At 42.5% G+C, this 25,878-nt stretch overlaps 1 protein-coding gene across 3 annotated transcripts in view; it reads right to left on the bottom strand.

Moving 5' to 3' along the window:
* Positions 1-25,878, bottom strand: part of TTLL7 (tubulin tyrosine ligase like 7) — a 110,606-nt gene that overhangs the window by 72,317 nt on the left and 12,411 nt on the right. For all 3 annotated transcript variants that reach the window (XM_080915207.1, XM_080915205.1, XM_080915206.1), the window contains exons 2-5: positions 3,422-3,613; positions 3,123-3,254; positions 901-1,022; positions 128-195 (exon numbers count right to left, since the gene is read on the bottom strand). In XM_080915207.1, coding sequence (XP_080771333.1) covers positions 128-195; positions 901-1,022; positions 3,123-3,254; positions 3,422-3,446 — 347 coding nt within the window. In that variant the 5' untranslated portion in view covers positions 3,447-3,613. The remainder of the gene's footprint in view (positions 1-127; positions 196-900; positions 1,023-3,122; positions 3,255-3,421; positions 3,614-25,878) is intronic.

The following is a 25,878-nucleotide window of genomic DNA, read 5'->3' as shown; positions in this document are numbered from 1 at the left end:
CTCTAGCCGAGTCTCTCTCCCATCGGATGAGCATTCAGCTGGATATAACCTCACACAACATAGCACCACCACAGCCACAGTAAAAAGCTTGCTTAGGTCTTCTCTATTATAAGAAAATGAAGATTACTTCGTCATATTTCTTGCTAAGAAATCCTTCCTACAGATCTCCCCCATTCCTGGAAAGTGGTTGATTCTCTGAAAAATAAAAAGGTAAACATTAACATTTAATGATTCAATGAATACACTTTTATACTGTAACACAATTAAAAATCTTCTTTGAGGTTTACAGTCTAATAAATTGGAAGTTATTAATGTAAAGAATTTAAAATTAAATGGCTAACAACTTATGAAATTAAAAAATACAATAATCAGTGACTAAAACTGTAAAATTTTGAACAAAGCTGGAAAAGACCTTACAGAGGTAATAAAGTCCTAAAGTTCTGTGTTGGATAAGTGACAATTCAATATCCATACTGCTTTTGGAATGCTAGACATAAATACAAGCATTGATAACATGGGACTAAAACATTTTCTCCGTCTACTCTACTATGTATTCTCAGAATCAAAGCAAGGAAGAGGCTGAGAGGAGGGAGGTGGAGGGAGGGAGAGGATAAAGGGAGAAAGGGAGGGGTAGGGAAGGAGGCAAGAAGAAGGAAGAGGGAGGACGGGGATGAAAGGGAGGAAGGGACCATAGCAGACATCAATCGCTTTAGTTCCCTGTAGGTTTTCCTGTTTGGCTTCCATTTCTTCCAAACGTGTTTGCGTTGCACTATAGATTCAGACTAAACCGAGCTGATGCTGTGAGGTCTCTGTCCACCGACACACAATCTCAAAGCATCATCTTAGACAGAAGGGGTGTGAACGTCCCCCTGACGATGATGGCTTGCAGTCAGTCCCTACCTGGTAGTTCTGCAGGTCTGTGATCTTCTCCTGCTGAACAGCAGCGTCACACCAGATAAGATTGCTTGTCTCATCTTCATCAGGAGTTTTCATAAATCCCATCTCATCTATTACTAAACGAACTGAAAGGAGGTGATTACATCAAACCTAAGCCGGAACACCTTAAAGACACTCACACTCCCCCACTCCCTATAGCATAAGCTCATTACCAGTGACAGCGTTTATCTAGGACCAAACTATTCTTCACACTGAATTGGGCTGCACCAAAAAGCCTTAGTCATAACCCTCTGCAATGTACCACAACCCAGAACTTGCAGACAGTTTAGAGAGTGACTTTGGTACAGTGGAAACGCACAGACTGCTGAATTTACGCTTCACAGGGACATCTACCCTCAGGGTTCTTCTATGTCCTGGAACCAGGTATAAAACTGGAAAGGTAAAAATACCCTGGACCATCTGCCCTGTGCCTTTCACACTTCTAGTCACCAAGTCAGCTGTTTCCTCAGAGCATGAGGAACTGAAGCCAAATTCACAGAAGACTTGGAAACTGGGTCTCTACTGCCCCCAACCCTGAGGTCCCAAATGAAAAAAGATTACTCTCGGGGTATCCTTTTGAGCACAAACCGCATGTGCTCCTCTTTAGCCTAGAGGTTGCAGTTCGTATATTGGAATTTTTCAACAAATTTTGAGTTTGAAATTAAGAGGAGTCATACAGTTGGGGTAACCTCTGAGTCCCAGCGAATTCTGAGCCCTAAAAAAAAAGTGTATCTACACGCCAACGCTTCCAAGTTCCATTATTTAACGTTTTCTTTATACCACGCTCCACTGATATTTGAGGAGTGATGAGAATTGTGTGGCTGACTTAGATTAGGTGTAAAGCTGATAGGTGAGCACAGTTGATCTCAAATCCTAGGGCCTCTTGGCTATTTGCTAGAGAAAGAACTGGTTTTATATGCAGTGATGCCTGGAATATAGAGATATCTAAAGAGGCCCTGGGGCCGTCTCTGGTGGTCTGAATATGCTTGGCCCATAGGAAGTGGCACTATTAGGAGGCGTGGCCTTGTTGAAGGACGTGTGGCCTTCTTAGAGGAAGTGCATCACTGTGGGGTGGGTTTTGAGGCTCCTATGTTCAGGCTTCTCCCGGTGTAGAAGAGGCCTTCCTCCTGGCTACCTGCAGGAGTCCCTTCTGCCGGCCTTTGGATCCAGACATAGAATTCTTGGCTCCTCCAGCACCGTGTCTTCCTGCAGACTGCCATGATTCCTACCATGATGATAATGGACTGAACCTCTGAATCTGTAATCCAGACCCAATTAAATGTTTGCCTTTGTAAGGGCGGCCTTGGTGATGGTGTCTCTTCACAGCTGTGGAAATCTTAACTAAGACACCATCTAAGTGAGGTCAGAGAGCTGCTCTCTAAGAGCAGCAGAATGAAGCTTGGAGTTATATTGATACCTTGTCTCATCAAGTGCACACACAAGATTCTCATGCTGGGATGGTGGCCTGAGGGTTCTGCTGCTAGTGTGACATTTGGACACGTATAGAGCATGAAAGCAGTAGCAACAGGGCGTGCAAGACTCCTTCTCTGTAAGGCTCACAGCAGACAAAACCTTACCCATGAGGCACACAAACTCATCTGAGTTTCAGGCATAAGTGGTGGCCCTTGGTAATAAGACAAGAAGAAATCCTGGCAGTGATCGGGACAGCTCAGCTGGCTTCTGAAATCCAGGGTCTTCAAGTATCCACACATCAGTCAGGACAGACACATACCAGTCAGGACAGACACACACCAGTCAGGACAGATGCTTCCAGACTACATAAGGATAGTTGAAAAGATATACTCTACATTCACAAATCTATAAAGTCAGGCATATCTAAACCTTTACCTCAAAGCTCAGATAGATACCATTCGAAGCTCACATTGATACATTACAGAAAAACCCAGTGTTGTACACCAGACCTGCAGCTTTTCTCTGAAGAGAAAGCCAAGATAATTGAATGCATTTCTTTGTTTGAACTGAAAATTTAGAAACCCATTAGCACTTTTTAAGAGTAGATCATCCTCCACTGCATAGAAAAAAGAATTCTTCTAACCTGTCAGAAATTTAGACAATTAAAAATCCATTACGTAAAAATAGTTGTCTCTCCAGAACTCTACGCTGTTTTTAAAGCCAGGCAGCTTTTCCAGCATTTATGAAAGACAAAGGATTCTGAAGAAGCTCACCAATTTCAAACTTTGTCCCAGCAACATTCGCTGTGATAATTCCTTTCTTTTTCTTTTTTCTTACTTTCCTTTTCATTGTGCATTGATAAGGTAGTTCTGTATTCAGATCCAGGGGAGATGATCCCTGAATAACTTCAAGAAGAAACACAAAGTGAACAGTCGTCACTAAAATACAAACATTATGACCCGAAACATACACGCTGCCTCCAGCGAGTTAAAACTATGAATGGTGACACTCCCGGAGCTTGAATATCATATCTTCTAGACACATCCTAGTAGGGTCCGGCCAGTCCACTTACCCCCGTCTTGAGGCAGTGATGGCATGGTAATCTATACGAAGCAATCAAGAAGCCTGTGTGTAGTACCAAGTGCTCTCTGAAGTCCCAAGTTCATCTAAGGAGGATATGGCCCCAAATCACAGGAAGATCCTATCACATTATCTGGGTCACAGTCTTGGGTTTCACAACACAAGTTTTGGGCTAGGATGCTACCTAGAGAGATTTAAGACAGAGTTATTCAAGACACCATTTCATGATGTTTCTCATGCCAACACCGTCCCCGTGAGAAACCACACAACAGCAAAAGTCAATTTATTCCATAAAAACAGTTTGTGTGGATCTATTATTAACCCATGCAGAAAATACCAAATTATAGCTTTGTAGCCTGAAAGTACACAGTCTAAGGTGTTTTTTTAATCCTAGACCTTTTCCATATACATACTAAACACAGAAATAAAAACAATAAAATCCACTGCTATGCACTGTGCATGGAGAAACTTGAGATTTATATAGACTGCCTGTTCTCAAGCCTGATTAGGCGAAGCCTTTTATCCTTCCGTTATAGAAAAGTTAGCTAAGCTCAGAAAGAACAAACCATTTTCTCTCTATGCAAAGGAAGAGGTAACATGGAGTTGGAAATGAAGTGCTCCAAAGCCAGAGTCCCTGACCCAAGAACCCATAGGAACTTCTTCCAATACGTTGCCTGTTCCCAAGGTGACACTTTTCCCCTGAGGGTAGGAGTCACTCCAGAAGGAATGTGAACAGGGATTCATTTTTACAAGATAAGGAAGAACAGCTCCGTAAAGTAGATGGAGCCATGCCTTAAGATACAGAACACGTTTCAATGGCGGCACAGAATAGGCCCGTTGCAGCAGGGTCTTCTTTAAACACAGAGAGACACAATGGTTCCTTAAGGGATAAATATCTTGATTCAGCCGCATCCCACCCACAGGATCCACATATGCTGTGTGGGCATCAGCAGAGTCTGAGAAAGAACCTGGGCACTGGGTCTTGACTATACTGACCAGTTCACAGTCCCGACTCTCAGACTTCTCTCTTCTTTAAACTCTTATAAAATGTCTCTAACCACAATGGAGAAGAAATCAGAACTGTTCCGCTGAACTAGTAAGATTATCAGATTATCACAAATCCTGTGACATCAAAGTTGACCCAGTCACCCAGGACCCTCAATACTCATTATTAACAGTGAGGTCTCATTAAAGGGCAGGTACAGCCTTGCTCATTCTCAGGGTGCAGTCTCAGTGCCAATCAGTCTCCAGTGTGATTCACAATAAAACTAGTAAAGTATCATTGATTACAGACTGGTGATGGGTAGCAGTGTATTAAGGATTTAAGAAAGTAACCCTGTTAGCAAACCTTGGACTCCAGATCATTTTCCCACAAGGTCTCGATATAGAAACTATGGCTTAAAGTTTAAAAATAAATAAACAAAGCAAGAGCTTTGATTCAGTTTTGCCTGTCCACCCCACTCCACTATTCTTAGACACCACACTAACATTACATGGACATAAAAGGAACTTGCAGGGCTAATTTGGTTCTCAGAAGACAGGCCGTACTCTGCAAATACTTCGGACCAAACAGGGAACTTGCAGTAAACATCTCTGAACTGATCCTCCAGCTCCCAAATCTAAGCTGGAAATGGACTAGGTCACCGTTCCGAGGGAAGAACGGAGTGTCCCGACCTTCAGTTCAGCTCTGCTTAGAAGCTCTCTGACACTTCAGGAGGACACTGAGTTTGGGATTTCGTGATCAACACCTTGTCACTGGAGTAAACAAAGGTCCCTTCACAGTGATGCCACACTATCTCATTAGAAGTGGGTGACAAGTCAGAGTTTGAAAACAGTTTCTTTCCGGCGTACACCAGGCTCCTAAAACAGCTTGTTAATTTCTGAACTTAAGTTATAAAATAAACAGCTCCGTTTCTAGTGAAGAATGAAAATGTTTCTCGGAGTCACCCAGGTGTATGAAGTGTTTAAAATGACCCCGTCCCATTTACAACTAGTTGTATCCTCCAATTCTAACTAATTTACTTCATCTTAGCCAAGTAAACTGAGAGAACACACTAACGACATCACGCAGATAGGCCACCACTGTCCTCTCTCTCAACGCTGAGGCCTGTTTTATCTACCTAGGAAATCCTTTAAGCCAATGGTTGCTCACCCAAACCCCAAACCGTGAAAGCACTGGTGCCTGAGACCTCCTCCACGCTTGAACCTCCATCACTGAAAATCTAGACAAATGGCGACCTTGGCCTCGTGTGTGAGATTCATTTCTCCCTCTCCTGGCCTGCTCTGGAGATCTTTTCTTGTCTGGAGGGTGAGTTTCCCGAAGACAGTGGCTTGTTTCTGTCTGTTCACCTCACAGTTCTCAGGACTGGGGCCTGACACTGTTCAGTCGGCGCCTGCTGCTAAGCTGATGCGTGCTACAGTTTGGACGTTACTTCTGCCTGAAATCACGGAGAAGCTTAATAACCAGTGCAATGCTGTGAAGGGGAGCTGAGGAGGTCATAAACGTTTCTCTCCTGCACAGAGCTTCACGAAGTGTCTGACCCCCTTTGCCTTTCTCCCATGCCATGTGCGAACACAGCACTAAAGATGCTGTCTCAAAAGCAAAGAATGTGTCTGTCAGTTCTTGGGTCCAGATGCTATCATGTCAACGCGGTGAGACACGGGCTTTTATGACCCACACATTATCCAGTGGTTGGTGTTTTGTTATAGAAACACATATTGACTAATAAAATGAGTTTTTTTTTTTTTTTTTGAAAACTTACTTTGCAATCGTTTTAGGTGAGGAAAGCAGACCATGGGATTATGATGAGTCAAGGCCAATCATGCTCATATTCTAAGTTAGAAGCGAAGGAATGGTTAAAGGTGTCTATAATACAGCACCGCTGGGTTAAACCCGAGGAGCAATACAGTCAGTGCAGAGGGCACTGGTGATCTCTTGTGGCTGGAAGCACTGGGGAGGGGGGAGAAGATGAACTTCTACAAAAGCATTGTGGAGTCAAGTTTACCTGTTTTTAGAAGAAAAGCGTATATTATAGAAATCTTCATGCTGTGTATGACTTTTGCCTAACCTCTCCACCATCTTAGACTCTACCCCTCAAGCACCGTAAGCCACAATGACCCCTTCTGGGAGTTGGTTTATCAGCAGTGGGGAAGCATCTGATACAGGCTGCAAAGTGCTTCCCCAAATACCCCGTAACTCCAGCGTTTACACCTGCACAGCGCTTAGGAATGCATGTTCCCAGGCCAATGGCTGACCTCAGTCGTCTCCAGTCTGGGCATAAGACACCTCAATTGCCAGCTCCTGTGACCCTGCTGCAGACTAGAGCTAGACCGTAAGGCCTATGGTGGGTTTGGCATGTTCTAGGAAGTGGGGGTCAGGGCAGACTGGGGTCTCTTCTTTAAGCTGATCCTTCTGAAACACAGCCATACTCCCCTGGGTAAGCGATAAGTGGAGGACACAGCATCGGGTGAGAAAAGCTTTATTTCTGCAGCTAGAAAAGGGAGGGGGACTATAAAGTTCCTCACTTGCTAAAGCTGAGGGAACCTGTGCCAGCTAAGAGAGAAAAGCATCTCATCTCTTGACTACAAGCTCCCACTATGGCTGACTAATACGATCACTTTTCTGGAAAATCAATGCGTCAGAAATCACTAAATATGAAAAGTAACAGCAACCATGAAGTTTAATAATGCACATTATATTCCGTGTTGGGCCAGAGGTAAGGGACCTTGATCTGAAAGGTCACAGAGGGTGAAATTTTTGAGGGATGGGAAATAAATACAGAGGAAAGAGAAACAAGTCAACAGCACAGAGAGAGAGTAGACACTCTGTGGTACACTCACGCAATAAAATCCCAGCTAAGCAATAAAGTGAGCTGGAGCTAGATGAACAGCCACATTAAAAACTCAGATTTTAGAAAATCACCCAAGAATATACATAGTATATTATTTACTTAAGATTTTAAATGCTACAAATTGTACACACGAAACCATTGCTTGCATGCGTATGAACAAAGGTATTAAGAGCAGCATGGAAATACAGCCACCAGGCCTGATGCCTCCTGAAAAGGAGGAGGACATGGAAGCTTTCACACTTCTTCCAAGTGAAGAAGCACCGGAGTGTGATAACTGACGTCATCATGAGTTAGCACATATCTACCATAGTGATGTTATCATGAGTTAGCACCCGTCTATCATAGTGACATCACCAAGAGTTAGCACCCTTCTACCATAGTGATGTCATCATGAGTTAGCACATGTCTACCATAGTGACATCACCAAGAGTTAGCACCCTTCTACCATAGTGATGTCATCATGAGTTAGCACCTGTCTACCATAGTGATGTCATCATAAGTTAGCACCCTTCTATCATAGTGACATCATCATAAGTTAGCACCCTTCTATCATAGTGACATCACCAAGAGTTAGCACCCTTCTACCATAGTGACGTCATCATGAGTTAGCACCCTTCTATCATAGTGATGTCATCATGAGTTAGCACATGTCTACCGTAGCGATATCACCATGAATTAGCACCCGTCCACCATAGCGATGTCATCATGAGTTAGCCCACGTCTACCATAGTGTCACCTCCTGACACAATCAAATACATTTAGAAACACAAGTCTCTGACAGATTCACTTGAGCCCTGGTGTGTTTTTCTGCAAGTACCCACTGGAAATCGCCTTTGAAGCTTAAGCAATGCAGAGCCATTGAAGGACGTTCCTTACTTACTCGAGCTGTGTAATGGGAGCAGGAAGAACAGAGTGATGAAGATATTTGAAGGTCTGAGTGCTTGGGCACAGGCAGCATCACACACACACACACAGACAGAGAGAGAGAGAGAGAGAGAGAGAGAGAGAGAAGTGTTACTGCAGTACAATCATGAGAGAAGTGGCTAATGACTTCCATATGCCTGGCTAAGAGAAGGGGGTAAGAGCTGATTCTGTGCATCAAAAGAAATGCAGGGGAAAAAGAAAAATCCAGTCCCAGTTCAGTCCCAGGAGTTAAATGCTCAAGCTGACAGTTGAAGAGAAAAAATATGGATGAATCTGGACCAGAAAATAAATAGAATCTGTAATTGAAGATAGGACAAGAAACACCTCTAATTTTATATAGAATACACCTTTAATTAAACACAGAATGGGGCTAGAGAGATAGCTCAGTGGTTAGGCCACTTACTGCTCTTCCAGAGGAACCATGGCATTTGTGAAACCCACACAGCATCCTCAAACATTTGTAATTCCAGATCCAGAAGGACCCAATGCTCTCCTTTGGTCCCTGCAGACACTGCACACATATGACGTGATACACACAAATACATTCAGGCAAGACACACCCACAAAATAAAAATAAGTCTTTAAAAAGAACACAGATTACAGATTCCTTCTGCAGCCTAACTAATCTTGTTTCTGCTTCTAGCCCTCCCCCAATTATGACAATACATTTCAGTGTGCACAGCTGCATGGCTGGTGAACAACAGATGACGTCATTCTAACTGTCCTCCTAACAATGGTGCGTTGACCCTCTTCATTGTGTGCTCAAACTGAAAGAGTTTGGAGAAGCCACTTGCTTGCTAAACACAGGAGCGTTTGTGTCCCATTCTCACTATGGCTACCCTCTCCAAACCTAGAGCTGACTATGTAGAATGTTACAGATCTGCAGGAGCCAAGGAAAGACCATGTGTTCACTCCGGAACACTGACCTTGGGCAGTAGCTCCACAATGGAGTGTCATTGCTTCAGATTCCCACAGTTTGCTTGGGATCATCCAAAGGCAACAGTGAGAAGAGTCTGTGGAGTATCTCATCCTTAGCATCTAGCTGAGTGTTACACGAAAAAAAAAAATGTGGCAACCACTAGTACAGCATATCATACACTGAAGGTATCTCCCTTTTTAATATGTATATTTCCACTACTTGACATAATAAAAAAAAACACAAATCTCATTCAGTAAGTTGAGGATTGAGTAAAGTTCAGATCAAGTAATAAAGTTACTAAAGTAACATAATACAAAGTTATCACATAACATGTTACATGCTTTGGAGTCAAACCCCCTTTTGACATGGTCTCCAAGAATATAATATTTTATTCTAAAAAGTTCTAAGATCTCCCCAAAGTGGGGATGAAGGGAGGAGAAGTGCACATTTCACTTGCTTCTGTCTAGACATTTACATGTGATCATAGGCACACATACATGTGCACACAAACGCATACACACACCTACACATGCATGCACATAAATGAGCACACATGAACATGCACACATACATACATGCACATTCACAAGTACAGACAAATTCACAGATGTGCACATAAATATACACATGCATACATGCATACATACACAGACATATATACATGAACACATATGCACATAAACATACCCAGGGACACACACATGAACACATGGACACACACATAAACACTGGCCTGTGCTCACCAGCACACACACACAGAGTTACGAATCTATGGCATCTCGAAGCATCAGCTCACACTTGGCTACAGGAAGCACTGTGTTGTTCTGAGATAGTCAGGTGGGACTGCGCATGCTTTCCACCCAGCTCCCCCAGCTCAGAAACATGCTTCGAAAATGCTGAACAGAGATATCACAGTAGATGTCAAACAGTGCACCGGCCTCGTGGGTGCAAAGAAGACATCACTGCAGGGTCATGTGACACCAGCATGTTCTCACTGTCCAAAACTTAACTTTTCAATATCACTTATAAATCTGGTGGCTCCTAAACCCAGTCACTATTGCTGATGCCAAGTAGTGGTTACTGGCAAGAGCCTTATATGGATGTCTCCTCAGAGGCTCTGCCAGAGCCTTATTGATACGGATGAGGATGCTTGCAGCTAACCATCTGACTGAGCATGGGGACCCCAATGAAGGAACTGGAGAAATCAACATATTAGCATCCAGTAAAAACTCTAGAGCCGTAACCCAGTTCTTAGAAAAATGTGGGGAGATGTTAACTGAGATTAACTTACTGCATATGTAGCAGAGGACAGCAGTGTCTGGCATCAACAGGAGAAGAGGCCTTTGGTCCACTGAGGGTGCATTTTCCCAGTGTACGGGAATACCAAGACACTGAGGTAGAGAGGGTAGTTGAAAGAGGGAGCATCTTCATAAAAACAAGGGAAGTATGAGGAGGTATGGGAGTGGGGGAAGGGGATAACATTTGAAATGTAAATACAGAAAATATCCAATGTTTTAAAAAAGTATATCAACCTAAAAAGTAATCAAATTTACATTAATTCAACCTTGTAACTTCAGAGATCATGCTAATAGGCCACTTCTACAAAACTGTAGTTAATATGAGGCTGATTATTTTTAAATTCTTATGTTTGTTATTATTAAATACCAATGTAATTAAATAATAAGTAAATAAATAAATAAATAAATCCGGTGGCTCCTCTGACACTCCTCAGCTTGACAAAGTGTGTCATGGCATAGTGAAACCCGAAAAAGACACAACAAAATCCTTCTCAATTTTCCCTTTGAATTCCTTGTTTGATACTTATTTGGTGCATGGATATTACCAATTTTAGGCTATATATTAGTTTAGTGCTTATTTTTATATCCATGCTTGTGAATCATTACATATTAAATCATTAAATTTATTAAGCTACCAACCATGACTGCATATGCCTGTAATCCAGGCACAGGAGAGACTAAAGCAGGAAGTTACTGAGTTCAAGGACAGCCTGGGCTGCACTGTAAGACTTAGATGGTTTTTTTTTTTTTTTTTCATAAATTAGACTGCTAAAGAAGCCCCCTTTACCATCTCTATTAGTCACTAAGTTACTGAATAGTGTCTCTGGCCTCTACCTCATCCTTACCAAACAACCATAGATTAGGCTCTTTGTGAGGGTATCAGTGTGCCTATGTAAATGTACCTGACGTCCTTGGATGTTAGTGACCACATGACTCTAAAGGAGTGGGCATTGAAGAGGGTAACGGGGTGGAGGAGAGGATGTGGTTTGGCGGGACTTCCCAGAGCACCTGAAAGAACCCTCTTCCTGGACTTTTTGCTCCTCTGCCTTGAGTGTACACGTGATTCCAGCTGCTGTGTGGTTCAGTGATCAGATCTGATCTCAGAACTACTGTATTCGCTGGGAAGCCGGCAGCCATCTTGTTTAGACCCCTGTTGCTTTAAGCTTCTGTTGCCACCACCTCACTGACCCTCTTGGCGGATATGTTACCCCATATTAAGAATTACGCCCAGAGCTCACTCTAAGACTCCTGGAGAGAAACAGTTCCTGTCTTGTGATAAGCGTTTGAATCAGAGAAGATACGTATCTATCGCTACTAGCCCACACTAGCCATCTGTGGGAATTCAGGTTTCATTTCTTGCTTTTGTTTTTAAACAGAAATATAAATAAATCAATAATATATTTTAAATTAAATAAATAAAAGTGCTTTAAGGTTTGCCTTCTTTCCTTCTTCCCCAAAAGGCACTGCCTTCCAGGCAAAGCCTGAATACAACTTAGGTTTACCATGCTAGAGAAATACTACTCTCTAGAAGGCTCTTAGATTTAAACTTTTAAAGTTACAATTGCACTAGTAGCTTAAACGTCAGATAAATCTGCCATCATCTCCAAATGTTTCCAGGTGAAATTAAATCACATAAAACTAACTGGCGATGACTGAGTCACTAGACGTCTGGAAAGTCCATACGGGAAGTTCTCTAGTCCTCGTGCAATGCTCCCTGGGTGTCCGTGAGTAAAGCTAACACGTGCATAAATCTAATACTTTAAGCAGGAAAAAAAATGATTAGTGTGTCTCTCGATCACTCAGGTAGATGCAGAGTGAGTTTGCAGAGCAATGTTTGAGGAAAGAAACAGTCACCTTTACCTCCAAAGCTGTCTGCTAAGAAGACTAATTAAATTCAACTGTTTTTAATAAGATTAGCTCACTTACAAATAAGTAATTCCCAATCTTTAAAAAAAAACTCTAAGGAATGGAGAGTTCAGCTCAGCAGTTGAGAGTACTTGCTGTTCTTCCAGAGAGCCAGCATTTGGTACCCAGAACTCAGTTCCTAGTGTCCATATGGCAGCTCACAGGAATCTGTTACTCTAGTTCCAAGGATTCACTGCCCCCTTTTGGCCACTGTGGGTACTTCACTCACAAGGTGCTCTTAAGCATGCACACACACACACACACACACACACACACACACACACACACACACACACACACAGGCCAACGCTCATAAACATAAAATTAAAAATAAATAAATCTTATTATGACCACTGTCTCTAGGCACTACAGCCTTTGCCATAAAACCAGTCCTTTTATAGACACATGGAGAGAGAAGGCTATTTTTGTTCATCAAAATAAACATGGATGAAATGCAAAACAGGACTGGAGTCCGGAGCTGGCCAGGGCGCAATAACACGGTCTCCGTAGATGCTCTGGAATCACCAGCATTTATTTTCTCACAGATTCCATGTCTGGACTTTTTGCTTCGTCGATCACACAGTCAACTGACACGGTAAGTAATATGTCACATAGGGCATTGTGTCACCAAGCTGTTCAAAAATTCAGTCGCCCCCTTATGGGTTCATTATGTTGCATATTGAACATTTTTATTCTTTTATGTCAAGTTGACACAAGCTGTAATCATAAAAGTGAAGGTAACCCTGGGTGTGAAAATGTCTCTGTAAGATCAGGCTCTAGGCAGGCTAGTAGAGTATTATCTCAATTAGTGAGGGGTGGGGAGGGACCAGCTCATTCTGGATGGGGGCAGCACTGGGCTGTTCCAGGGTTCTGTAAGAAATCAGGGTGAGACAGCTGTGGGGAGCAAGCCAGTAAGCTTCCATGATCCATGGCGCCTGCATTGACTTCCGCTTCCAGGTTCCTGTCCTGTTTGTGTTCCTGTCCTGGCTTCCAGTAGTGATGCTTTCCGGTGTGGAGGGGTGAGCCAAATAACCCCGATATCCCCAAGCTGCGTTTGCTGACAGTGCTCATCACAGCAGCAGTAGCTTCAGCTGAGACAAATGCTCACCAACTTAATAGGTAAAGTAAAATGAGCATCTTTTAGTTCGACACGCCCACATACCGCTTTCCTTTGGAAAAGCAATTTATCTTGAAATATCTTAAAAATAAAACTTCAAAGTCCATGACATCGGCTGTTCATATCAACCCTACGTATGCTCAAGAATCGCAGTCCACACAAAACAGCGACAGAAGCAGAGGTAATGTCATATTTCAAATGTGCCATGAGAGATCAAATAGGCCAGTTTTGAAAGTGTTAATCTAGTATCCAAAATTATCCATTATACAAGTCTCATTAGAAAATGGTGTTCAGTCCTTAGAATGCTTTTGATTAATGCAATGCTAGTTGCATGCATTCCTGTCTTTATCTGGCAATACCACGTTGCTGGGAACTTATGCTCAAATATTTTGTTTACTTTACGTGTGTGTGTAAAGTAAACACACACACACACACATATGCACACCCGCACATAAGTCTTCACACGGGACTGCAGTGCCCTTGGAGGCCAGAAGAAGTTGTAGGATTCCTTGGAGCTGAAATTACAGAGGGATCTGGAGCTAATTAAGCTGGGTATCAGAGACTGAACTTTGGTCTTCTCCAAGCTCAATACGCATCCTTAATTACTGAGCCATCTCTCCAGCCCTTCGAGTGTTAATTTCATTCGACTATTTTCAGTCCATTGATTGAAATTCATTGGGCAGAAAACCAATGTTAGTAAGAACATGGAAAATTGCTCATAACAATATATATTTTGTGTGTAGTTTTCCTGGTCCTCCTACTGACATTGTTGTTCTCTGCTGCTATTTGATTCTTTAAACACTCCATTCGAATCTCTTCCTCAAACCACAAGACTAAACTTTTCTTACAGGAGACTGACTGTCACTCTGGAGCACACTTAGGGTTGCTATGAGCAGCCGATGTCATAGACTTTGAATTGAGTTTTATTTCTAAGATATCTTAAGCTAAATTACTTCTCCCAAAGAAAACTCTTAAGTGGGCGTTATGTGACGAACTCGCCGCTCTCCTTGCATCTGTAAGACCTCAGCCCTTCTGCAGGAGTAAAGGTTTCAAGCCTTTCTAATTCTTTCTCATCAGTGGGTCTGACTCCACATCCTCACCACAGCCATCATGCATATGAAGAAGATTACTTGAATGTCCACCTGCTGTTAAGAAGGAAATCGATGATGGAAAGGCTAAAATTCACTCAGGAATGATCTTAAGTCAGCAGCAAATCAAGATCAGCAATCGCAGAACACAAACAAAGGCAGCCTCCTGTGTATGTATCGACTTCGAGAGTCCACACTGCTTTTTCAAGTGGCAGTCTGTATGTTGCTGCAAAGGTGCTTAGCAGGTTCAATTAGTGCCTAAATGTACTGTCGTGCCTGAGCTGCATTCCATAGGCTGAAGGGGAGCGGGAAAGCAGATTCAGGCTCCCCCGACGAAAACTGCATCCCAGCTGTGTGCATTCAAACTCCATGACATTGCTTCTTTCCAGTCAAAGCCTGTCAGCAAGTTTTGGACTGGCAGGCCTCCCATTGCAGGAGGAAATTCCTTAAGTCAGCATCTTCTCCCCCCCCCTCTCTCACCCACTCTCTGTCTCTCTCTCTGTCTCTCTCTCTCTCTCTCTCTCTCTCTCTCTCTCTCTCTCTCTCTCACACACACACACACACACACACACACACACACAGTTTCCCCAGTTCCCACCCAGCAAAGTCAGCAGCAGGGGCATCATGTGCTGCCGAGACAAACACTCACCAGCACAGAACAAGAACACCACAGAAATGTTCCAAACAGTAAACTAACTCCCCTCCCCTGCCTCTCTGCTTCCTTCTCTTCCTTCCATTTTTCTTTTCTTTCTCTTCCTTCTAGGATACAGCCATGCATCCCCGCCCCCAGGCTGTTGTCAAACTGGCAACACTCCTGCCTCAGCCTCCCAAATTCTGGGATTCAATCTATGTGCCATCATGTGTTGGCTGCACCATCAACTCCTCATATCCAGGGTACACAATATGAGGGTTGAATCATACACACACACACACACACACACACACACACACACACGTTGTCTTTTAAGAAATGCCTTGACCACTTTGTCTTTCTTACTTCTCTTTCTTTGTTAGTGCATAAAGTGGAGTGTCCTTAACGGTGTTCCCAGTGAGTATAAAATACACGGTAAGGTTTTTAAAGGCATAGTTTGAAGCAGCATCTGTTTCGTTTTCCCAAGTGAATGACTTAGTGACGTGACTTGCAATGCAATTTGATCCACACTGGAAAACGGCATCTTAGCGGCTGTCACTATCTCAAGTGTAAAAAAATTGATGGTGGCGACACTTCCTTCAAGCCCTGAGGTTCTCACACTGGAGACGATCACCAGGCGGCATGCTCCAGGTTATGTCAGTGTGACCCATGTGGCACCTCAGGTCTGGGCTAGGACCTTGTACATCCTGACCTAGACAGGATTAGCTCACGTGCATAGCTCTGTGGCTGCAGAGTTAACACGTCGGTACTGAAGCGGCCAGGGGACCGACGCCCCGTGAGCTCCCACATCCAGTCTAGCACCAACAACTCCTACCGTGTAAACAGGCACGCAAGTCAGAGGGATTAAAAAAATGGAGGTTGGTCATCCACGATCAAGACAGAGCTTCTAACGCAGGTCTCCTTCAAAACACAAAGCTTTAAAATTCTCGTTAAAAATGGACCTAAATGAACTGTTAGCAAATAATATTGATTAAAAAAAAATTGCCCCAAACCACCAAAACAGCTGTTATAGGATCCTGAAGACTGGCCGGCAGGATGCAAGGGAAGATGCTTAGGGGCACGGCCAGCTTAGGCTGAGAGTAGAGCTGGCTGTATCCTAAAGGCAGTGCCTACACCACCATTCTCCCATGGCATGAGTTAAATCAGCATCAGGCCCTGGGTGGGAGTCATGGCAGCCCACTGGTGCTGGAGGACACAGCGCTGTGCCCTTTGCTCGTCAGCTACAACAAACCCAGCGGGCAGCTGGTGTAAAGATCAATACCTCAGCTGCCTTAATCGGAAATCACACGTCTCTGGAGGTGTGAGTGGTGCCTCTCACCCCTTCTTTTTTTTTTGTAATGTCATTTTATTGTTGTTATTTTTCTGCTCATTCCTCAAACTATCCCTTTTTTTAAAACTTTATTTTTTTAAAAAAAAAAACAGAGATAAACATACAGATTTTAAAAGCATTTTTGCACAAAACTATATAAATATATTTTGTCAGTACTTGATTTTCTTTAAATTTGATAGTATGCATTGAAATCTTACTAGTTACAATGAGCGTAGGGTACATCCCCAAGTGAACATCCCTGACATTTTTCCTCCCCTCTTCACTCACAACACCGCTGCTCCTCCCTCAGTCACCAAGAAGACAGGACTAAGGACGGTGAGTCCAGTGCACACGGCCAGGACTCAGATTCAGGTTTTCAGTACGAAAGTTGTTCTGGCTGATCAGACGTCTATTTTGTTTACTTCTTGGTACTTACTAGATAATATTACGAAACCACTGAATACCAGGCAAAACGGATTTTATTTCAAATATTCACACAGATGTAGATCACATAGACGTATTTGTACTAACGTCAATATATGGCTGAGAACTCAGAAACAGCGTGTTAGCCACTTGAAAGAAACGACTTAGTGAAAACGAAATTGATTCTGGTCCCTAGCCTGAGGACACTGAGGTCATAGTCCAGGCTGAGAAGATGGAGTTGATTCTAGTTCCTAGTCTGAGGGCATGGTCTATGCCGAGACGGGAGCCTGCAGCGAGCGGTCACATGGCATCCGTAACCAATGATCAACACTGGTGTTGAGCTAACTCCATGTCGTTCCCTAGTCCCTGGAATGGAGCTGCCCCCAGCTGAGGTGAGCCTTTGCCCCTGAATTCATCGAGACAGTCCTTCACAGCAAGCCTAGAGGGTTGTCTCTTAGGTGATTCTAGAACCTGTCAAGTTGACAATCACTATTAACCATCATAGACAGCTAGAATACTGGACTGGAGTATTACCACTTCTCTTGATTCTTAGAACACTGGCGTCGGGGGCCCGACTCGTCTGACCTACTCACTGGTTCACCCATCGTTATGTTACCAGGTAGACACCGTCTTAGGTTGCCAAGGAAAAACAGGACTAATGAAGTCATAAACCTAGTCCACACAATTGCTAAATGGAATTCTCGTAGGCCAAAAGAGGAGATACCTTGTAGGAAGGATGTTAGCCATGAGCATTAAAGTTGTTTTTTAAAAATCCTCATGTTTACTCGCTGCTGATGTTGCTTGTGTTTTGTTTCTGTGAACAGCTCTGCTTTGTAGCCCAGGCTGACCCTCAGCTTGGCAGCAAATGTCATGCCCCAGCCTCCTAGGTCCTGGATTACATTCGTAAGCCACCATACCCAGCTCCTGCCCTTTCTTATTATTTTATTTCACTTAAAATCTATACAACTTACTCTTCTAAAAGATCACAATAAGGGCTGAGCACACTAATTTCAGAACCAACCTTTTATTCTCAGAAGAAGACCACTTGTGTTTATCAAAATCTAAAATATAAATAACAAATTATTAAAGATGTTTTTCTTGACTATAAAAAACATTTGCACAATGTAGCACTCTATACATGTCTGTTTTAATTTTTATATATGGGTTATGTTGCTTGGATGCATGTCCGTCTGCCACATACATGTTTGGTGCCCATGGAGGCAAGAAGAGAGTATGGGATCCCCTGGCACTGTAGTTACATATGATGTTCAGCTGCCGTGTGGTTGCTGGGAATCAAATATTTAACATTAATCATCCCAAATGGCAGTTGCAAAATTCTTCTATTCAATTTTACTGTTTCTCTTTTCTCAACTTGAACACAGTCTTAAATGAAACAGAAACACGACTTGACAATATCCAATGTCAGCAGTTCCTTGGATGTTCGTGCGTAATATACACATTTGAGCTAAACATTCATTCATATAAAATTAAAATAATAAAATGAAAAGGAAAATAAGAACTGAAAACATTCTAAACATACTCGATCTAGTCAACATCGGTTATGATATGGTTGCTAAGATGAACTGTGAAAAGTTCTCACTAGTTTTAGAAGATACTATTTTGAGCAAGGCTGAGAATGATTCATACGAAATAAAATAATATTTATCTTTCCACGAATGGATAAATGTATTGTAAAGCTTAATATTTGCTTTGATTTACTAATTCTGATCCAACTATGTTACAATAATATGAAATAACCATGAATCTTATGGCAGGATGAATTGTCATCAACTGTGTCAATAAAGATTTGTTTTAATAGTGAACAACCTGGCTTCTTTTAGAAGACTGATTCCTAAGGAGTTTGAAAGGATTATGATTGTGAGTCACAGCATTCTGTGTTTATTTTAGTCCTTGAAGTATTTGCTAAACCACCTCTGAGGCTAACGCTTCCAGGGCAAATCAGAATGTAAACAAGCTGATCCCAGATTCTAGATTCACAAGCCAAGACTGAGGTCATCGTGTAAAAATACCAGTGAATTTAGAATGCAAGCTATATCTGCCCAGTGCTGTCCCCACTGCAGCCAGAGCAAGGGAGGAATATGCAAGCACCCTGAGTCCACTGAAAAGTTTTTTTTTTTTTTTTTTCCCATCAGATATGAAGAGAAAGAGAGCACACCGCACACTGCTGAAATCCCAGAAAACAATCCTTCCTCAGCAATGTGGAACGAATTTGTTTTTTAGGTTCTGATTTGCGTTTTCTTTCCCATGTCAGGTCTGAGAGGTCACTGGGAAGTAGGTGAAAATTAAGACATTCGAAAATTTTTAAAACCAAAATAAGACCGGGGCTAGAACATGGTGGCAGTAGAGAGATTCCTTAATGGGCACAAGGCCCTGGGACACACACTTAGTACTCAGAGAAAGAAAAAGGGGAAGGGGGGAAGAGGAGGAAGAAGAGAGGTGAGGAGGAAGAGGTAAAGGAAAAGGAAGAGAAGAAGGAAAAGGGAGTAAGACAAGGAGGAGGGGGTAGGAACTTGGAAGAAATGAGAGACAGTGCTTCTTGCCAGTTAGTCTTAGTTCATGCTCCTCAAAAGAAAGGATGCATGTACCAGCAACAGGGGCAAGTTACAGAAAATGCTGCTAAGTGGTGCAGGGAAGCAAGGCGGGGAAGGAAAGGCAGCCACAAAGGCTGTGTCATGAAGCAGCTACAGCTTCGGTCCCTAGGGAACCTCCGCTCTGCATGAAGCTCATAGTTACAGACCAACTGCCAACCATCAGCTGAAAGTTACTGTTGGGGCAACGGAGGATTAATCATCTCCTGCCATTGGACAGCACAGAAAGGGGGGTGCACAGAGGAGGCCAGGGATGGCAAAGAACCAGGAGTGCCTTAAACACCCTCGGGCAGAGAAAGGCACAATCGAGCACTAGAGCAGGAGGAGCCTATTGACATGTTAAGACACCACCAGGGACTGGGAGCAGGGCACTGAGGGTACCACGCAACACTGGCCCTACACATAACCCTCCTCCATCAGATACTCCAAAGAAGATTAAACCTCTGCCTGCATAAATGGATGAATAATTCATGCAGTTAGTAGATTAGTAAATTAATCGTTTATTTCCAGAGAGTTGGGTATAAAAGATACTTTGTCTACTTTAAAGAAACTGAATCCTACATGAAGATTTTGCCAATAAGTTTTTACCATGGTTTTTCATTCCTTGATGTCAGTAATCACTGAACGTTCCTGTTGCTCTGCACATTAGCATTTTGTGGTGTCAGGGTTTTAGATTCTGGATATCAGAGAACTGTGCGGTCTTATCCATGCTGCGCCTGCTAAGTCCAAGTAATGCAGTTCAAGAATCTCCCTTTGCATGCCAGAGCATCTTTGGTCCAGTTTTTAACTGGAAGGTTTGTTTTGAGCCTCATGAATTCTTTGTGTATTCTGGATGAAAAGTTCTTGTCTGCTGTGACAAGCAGTCATCAGCAGTAGGAGAAGATTATGGAGACCCCAAGGTCATAGACATCAAGAGAACTAACAAGAACACGGTATGCTTGCCCCGTTGCTAAGAGGGTAGATATGGGACTTGTTCCTTGCTTTTCCAAGAGCAGTGTAGAAAGACATTTGAGATTTACAGAAAGAAAGGAAGAGAGGGAGAGAGGGAGGGAGGAAGGGAAGAAGAAGGAAGGAAGAAAGGAAGGAAGGAAGGAAGGAAGGAAGGAAGGAAGGAAGGAAGGAAGGAAAGGAAAGGAATAAAACAAGGAAGTCATCCTACTTAGAAAAGGAGCTCTTGCTGATCTTGAAACAGGGATTCTGTGGGATTAACAGCAGCAGGAGGACAAGCATCTGAATATGCAGAGATTTAAAGAGTAGAGCGGGAACATGAAAAAAGAGTTCTCTTCCATTCTGGGGAAGCAGCAGTTTATCGGGTACCCAAAAATAAAGCAGAAATGAACCTGAGGCCCCAGAAAGGAAGCCAGTGATGTTCACGTAGGTAACTAATTTTTCTCTCCAAGTAATGTTTCGGCTCCTGTAGCAATGGCTGCTATCCATATGATGTCCCTACTAGACATTTCCATCTGGATATTCTCAATGCCACAGCAAACTCAGTGTCCAGAACCAGCCCGTGACCTTGACTCTTTCCTCTGCCCCAGCACTTATGAATCACATCACCCAATTCTGGTTGTCTACAACCAGAACTGGCCCTTGCTAGTTTCTGCTTCTCATCCTTGCTGGCACCATTGCTTACTCTGATCATTAACTGAGTTCCTAACGTAAGCACATCTATCCACTTGCTTGCTTATGATCTGTTTTCTTCACCAGAACTTCAGAATGGAAATCTACGATTACTCTAACATCCTTCCTCCATGTGATGCCTCCCTGCCATGCTTAACCCAGGGAGTGGCACTATTAGAAGATGTGTTGAAGATATTGGAAGGCTAGTTTTAGTAGCCCTGTTAAAGTAGGTGTGTCACTGTGGCTTTAAGACCCTCCTCCTAGCAGCCAGGAAGCCAGTATTCTGCTAGCAGCCTTCAGATGAAGATGTAGAACTCTCAGCTTCTCCTGTACCATGCCTGCCTGGATGCTGCCATGCTCCTGCTTTGATGATAATGGACTGAACCTCTGAACCTGTAAGCCAGCCCCAAGTAAATGTTGTCCTTTATAAGACTTGCCTTGGTCACAGAGTCCATTCACAGCAATAAAACACTAACTAAGACACCCCACCTTAAATAACCACCACTCTAACTGGCTTACATAAGTTTGATGGCTTTACAACGCTAATATGAAAACACTCAAAATCAAACTAAAATCAATCTTTCATGAAATGAGCTACTGAGCTAATATCTCCTAGAAGCCCTGTCCTTGCTTGAATTCCGGTTAGTGACATCAACAGAAGAAAATGGCCTGCATTTTTAAGATTGCCATTATGCCCTAGGGGTAAGGATGGTGCACCGTGCAGCCACTGTTCTGCTTCTGTCCCTGATGACACAGGGCAGCAATAGACATGAATCTTCCCTGCCTTCTCTAGTGTCTTCTACTTCAACCTCTCCAAACCTAACACACCCAGGCTTTTATGAGGCTCTGTGGCAAAGAGCATCAGGTGCTCATGGAGGTCAACCACACTGTTAGGGTTACATGGAGTAAGAGTCGAACAAAGACTAGTTTTGACCTGTGCTTTCCAAGTATGGCCAGGTCTTTAACTTGATTGTCTGTTGATTCACCACATGACGCAGAGATGCAAGAACTCAATATCTCCCTTATAATTGCTACAAACATTTCACTATGAATTCTTCTAGCACAACTTTCACTGTGCTCCAGTCGCTTGTCTCTTCCCACTTACGCGGACTTTGCACATCCATTCTCCCCACCTAGAAGGCAAGCCTTCCTGTCCCTGGCTTATGTTCAGGTATCGTTCAAATTCTGAAATCACTCTTAGAGCCTCTGGTCCCTTTCTAGCCTAATTCTATTGAAGCCATCATACAATTGGCTTCAATACTTCTCACAATCTCAGAAGTCAACCCAACCACTCCACACAAATATCACACACGCTCCACTCTACTGTATCAATATATTCTTGCTATTATGGAGAACATTACATATTTGAAGGATTTATCTATGTCAAACTGATACTGTGCCTACTCTATAAGACGATATTGAAGGTTTAAGGTCTAATCTAAAATTAATTAAAGTTGATTAAAATTGATTAAAGCTGATGCAAAGTCTAGAAACATTAAGATAAGCCAATTCCATCTTTAAGCAATGCCATTTACACCTCAGCCCCTAATTGTCCCAGCCAGCCCTTCCCACAACACTAAGCAATGTTTTCTTTTAATGGCAGCCATACACTTATCCATATGTGGCAGAATGAAACATACAAAGCAAACATGTCTTCTTCACTAGTAAACAGCCTAAAAAGTGAACTACATATGTTGTTGGTGTTTAGCTAAGATAACTAGATATGGGTCAAATACCCACCTCACACTATACTCTGCACTTTAAGCATTACAGTCAAGGCTTGCCAACTATGAGAATGGAAAAAAACAAAACAAAACAAAACAAACAAACAACAACAACAACAACAAAACCCTGAAGCCTCAGTCCCAGACTCAAATGTTCTAATATAATGGGTCTAGAACTCAGCTTGGGTCAAAGTTTCCTCAAACTTTTCTTGTGATTCAATCACACAGCAAAGACTTGAGACCTGGTGTTCAAACAATATTAGCAACATATTATAGTAATCAATTCATTCTCATGAGCTCTACTGACCTATTCTAAATAGGAAACTCAGAGACTCACTCTTGTTAGAGTGTTGGACAGCTCCATGAGAGCAGAGGTTATAAGTTACCAAATGGAGATCCTGGGAACTCACTCACCAGCCTATTAGAGAATTTCAATGCAAATAAGTTTTTTTTTAAGATTTATTCAGTCTGGTGGTTCCTCAGAAAATTGGGCATAGTACTACCTGAGGACTCAGCTATACCATTGCTGGGCATATACCCAATAAAGCTCCAACATACAACAAGAACACATGCTCCACCGTGTTCATAGCAGCCTTATTTATAATAGTAAGAAGCTGGAAAGAACCTGATGTCCTTCAACAGGGGAACGGATACAGAAATTGTGGTACATTTACACAATGGAGTACTACTCAGCTATCAAAAACAATGATTTCATGAAATTCCTAGGCAAATGGATGGAGCTTGAAGCTATCATCCTGAATGAAGTAACCCAGTCACAAAAAAAAAAAAAAAAAAAAAAAAAAAAAAAAAAAAAAAGTTCATGGTGTGCACTCACTGATAAGCGGATACTAGCCCCAAAAGCTCTGAATACCCAAGAAACCATCCACAGAACATAGGAAGCTCAAAGAGAAAAAAGGCCATAAACTGGAGGCCTCAGTCTTTCCTAGAATGAAGAACAAAACATTCATGGGAGGAAATAAAGGGACAAATAGAGGAGAAGGGATTGCAGAAAAGATCATCCAGAGACTGCCTCACCTGGGGATCCATCCCATATGCAGCCACTAACCCCAAGCACTATTGCTGTTGCCAAGTAGTGTTTACTGGCAAGAACCTGATATGGATGCCTCCTCAGAGGATCTGTCAGAGCCATACTGATACAGAGGAGGATGCTTGCTGCTAACTATCAGACTGAACATGTGGACCCCAATGAAGGAGCTAAAGAAAAGACTGAAAGATCTGAAAGGGTGTGCAACCCCATTGGGAAGAACAAAATTATCAGCTAACCAAACCCACCACAGCTCCCAGGGACTAAAACACCAACTATTGAGTTCACTTGGAAAGACCCATGGCCCCAGGTGCATATGCAGCAGAGGATAGCATTCTCTAACATCAATGGGAAGAGAGGCTTTTGGTCCAGTGAAGGCTCATTTTTCCAGTGTAGGGGAATGGCAAGGTGTTGAGGTGGAAGAGGGTGGTTGGGAGAAGGAGCACTTTCATGGAGGCAGTGGGAGAGGGGAGAGGACTGTAGGAAAGGGATAATATCTAAATTGTAAATGCAGAGAATACCCAATAAAAAACTTGAGAAGAAAACTATTTATTTATTATATGTGAGTACACTGTAGCTGTCTTCAGACACACCTGAAGGGGGCATCATATCTCATTACAGATGGTTGTTAGCCATCATGTGGTTGCTGGGAATTGAACTCAGGACCTCTGAAAGTCAGTTCTCTTAACCACTGAGCCATCTCTCCAGTCCACAAATAGACTTTTCTAATCCATCTTTTCCTACTTGCTTTCAATTTAGCAGACACTTGCTAAACAATTACCAAGATACACTAAATTAAGTTATGGCTTTTTCCTATCTTATGAACAATAAAAGAGGGAAACATCTGAAAAAAAAAAAACACTCAAATGAAACACACTGATGCTCTCTCAATCTTGACTTTTAAACCCCATCAAAATTTTTCTAATGTGTGCTCACCTCTGTAAAGCCTTTTTTTTTCATATTTTTCCCATTTACCAATTGTACTTAAATGTTGTGACTTTTGATAATTCAAAACGAAGTTTGCTTCTACATATGTATTGTGGCTTTAATACTTTATATTTTCCATCAATATAAACTCCTTTATAGTGTAGTGGTCTGCATTTAAGTGGTTTAATAAATGTCATTGACTGCATGTATATAATCTTAACTACAGAATATAAAAACTTTGAAAACTAGAATTGAAATTTATCACTAAAGAACTATACAATTATAAGAAAATAGAAATGAGACTTAACTTTAGAGTAACTCAGAGAACACAGATATTGCTCTGTATTTATCTATTTGAGGAATCCAAAGCACTCTAAGAGGCTTTCTGGGTCGGGAGAGCTTCTAGAAGCATAAACTCCAGAAGTTCTAGAAACAATTCACCAAAACATCTTCAGACGTGAGTAAAATTTCACACCACTATTCTGTTTCAATATTTGGCCTGACCTTCTTAGTGCAACTTCACTTCATAGCACTGGCTTGGCCATTAGTGTCTGAGTATGTCACACACACACACACACACACACACACACACACACACACAGGAGAGAACGCACGGTTATAGGGTGATTCCAGGAAGGATTATCTGCAACTTGTTTGTTTTTCTGACCACAGCAATCTTTTCCGCATGCTCTCCCTGGGGTTGTGTGACAACATCACCTGCATATACAGGTTATACATTGGGTACCATGCCCAACGTCAACCCCCAAACCAGTGTTTTTCCCTTTCCCTCCTTTTAACCTGTGAGGTGAGCCCTCCAGAACTTTAACCTCACCTACCAAGGGTATAACCGATCACCACCGAGGAATGATAGTAACCTTAATCTATATGGAATCTGAGGCAGCTGTTCAATAGACCACCACATCAGAGAGGGAGATCCCAGGAGATTCTGACTCCACAAAACCCTTCTTTCTTCCCTGGACATCTGTCCAGTTCCTCACTAACAGTTGAGAAGCCACATACGGAGGACAACGTCTCTGG

Source organism: Micromys minutus, assembly GCF_963924665.1.
Source record: "Micromys minutus genome assembly, chromosome: 4".
NCBI classification, from domain to species: Eukaryota; Metazoa; Chordata; class Mammalia; order Rodentia; family Muridae; genus Micromys; species Micromys minutus.
The sequence above is the reverse complement of the archived record's forward strand: the minus strand, read 5'-3'. Positions and strand labels throughout refer to the sequence as shown.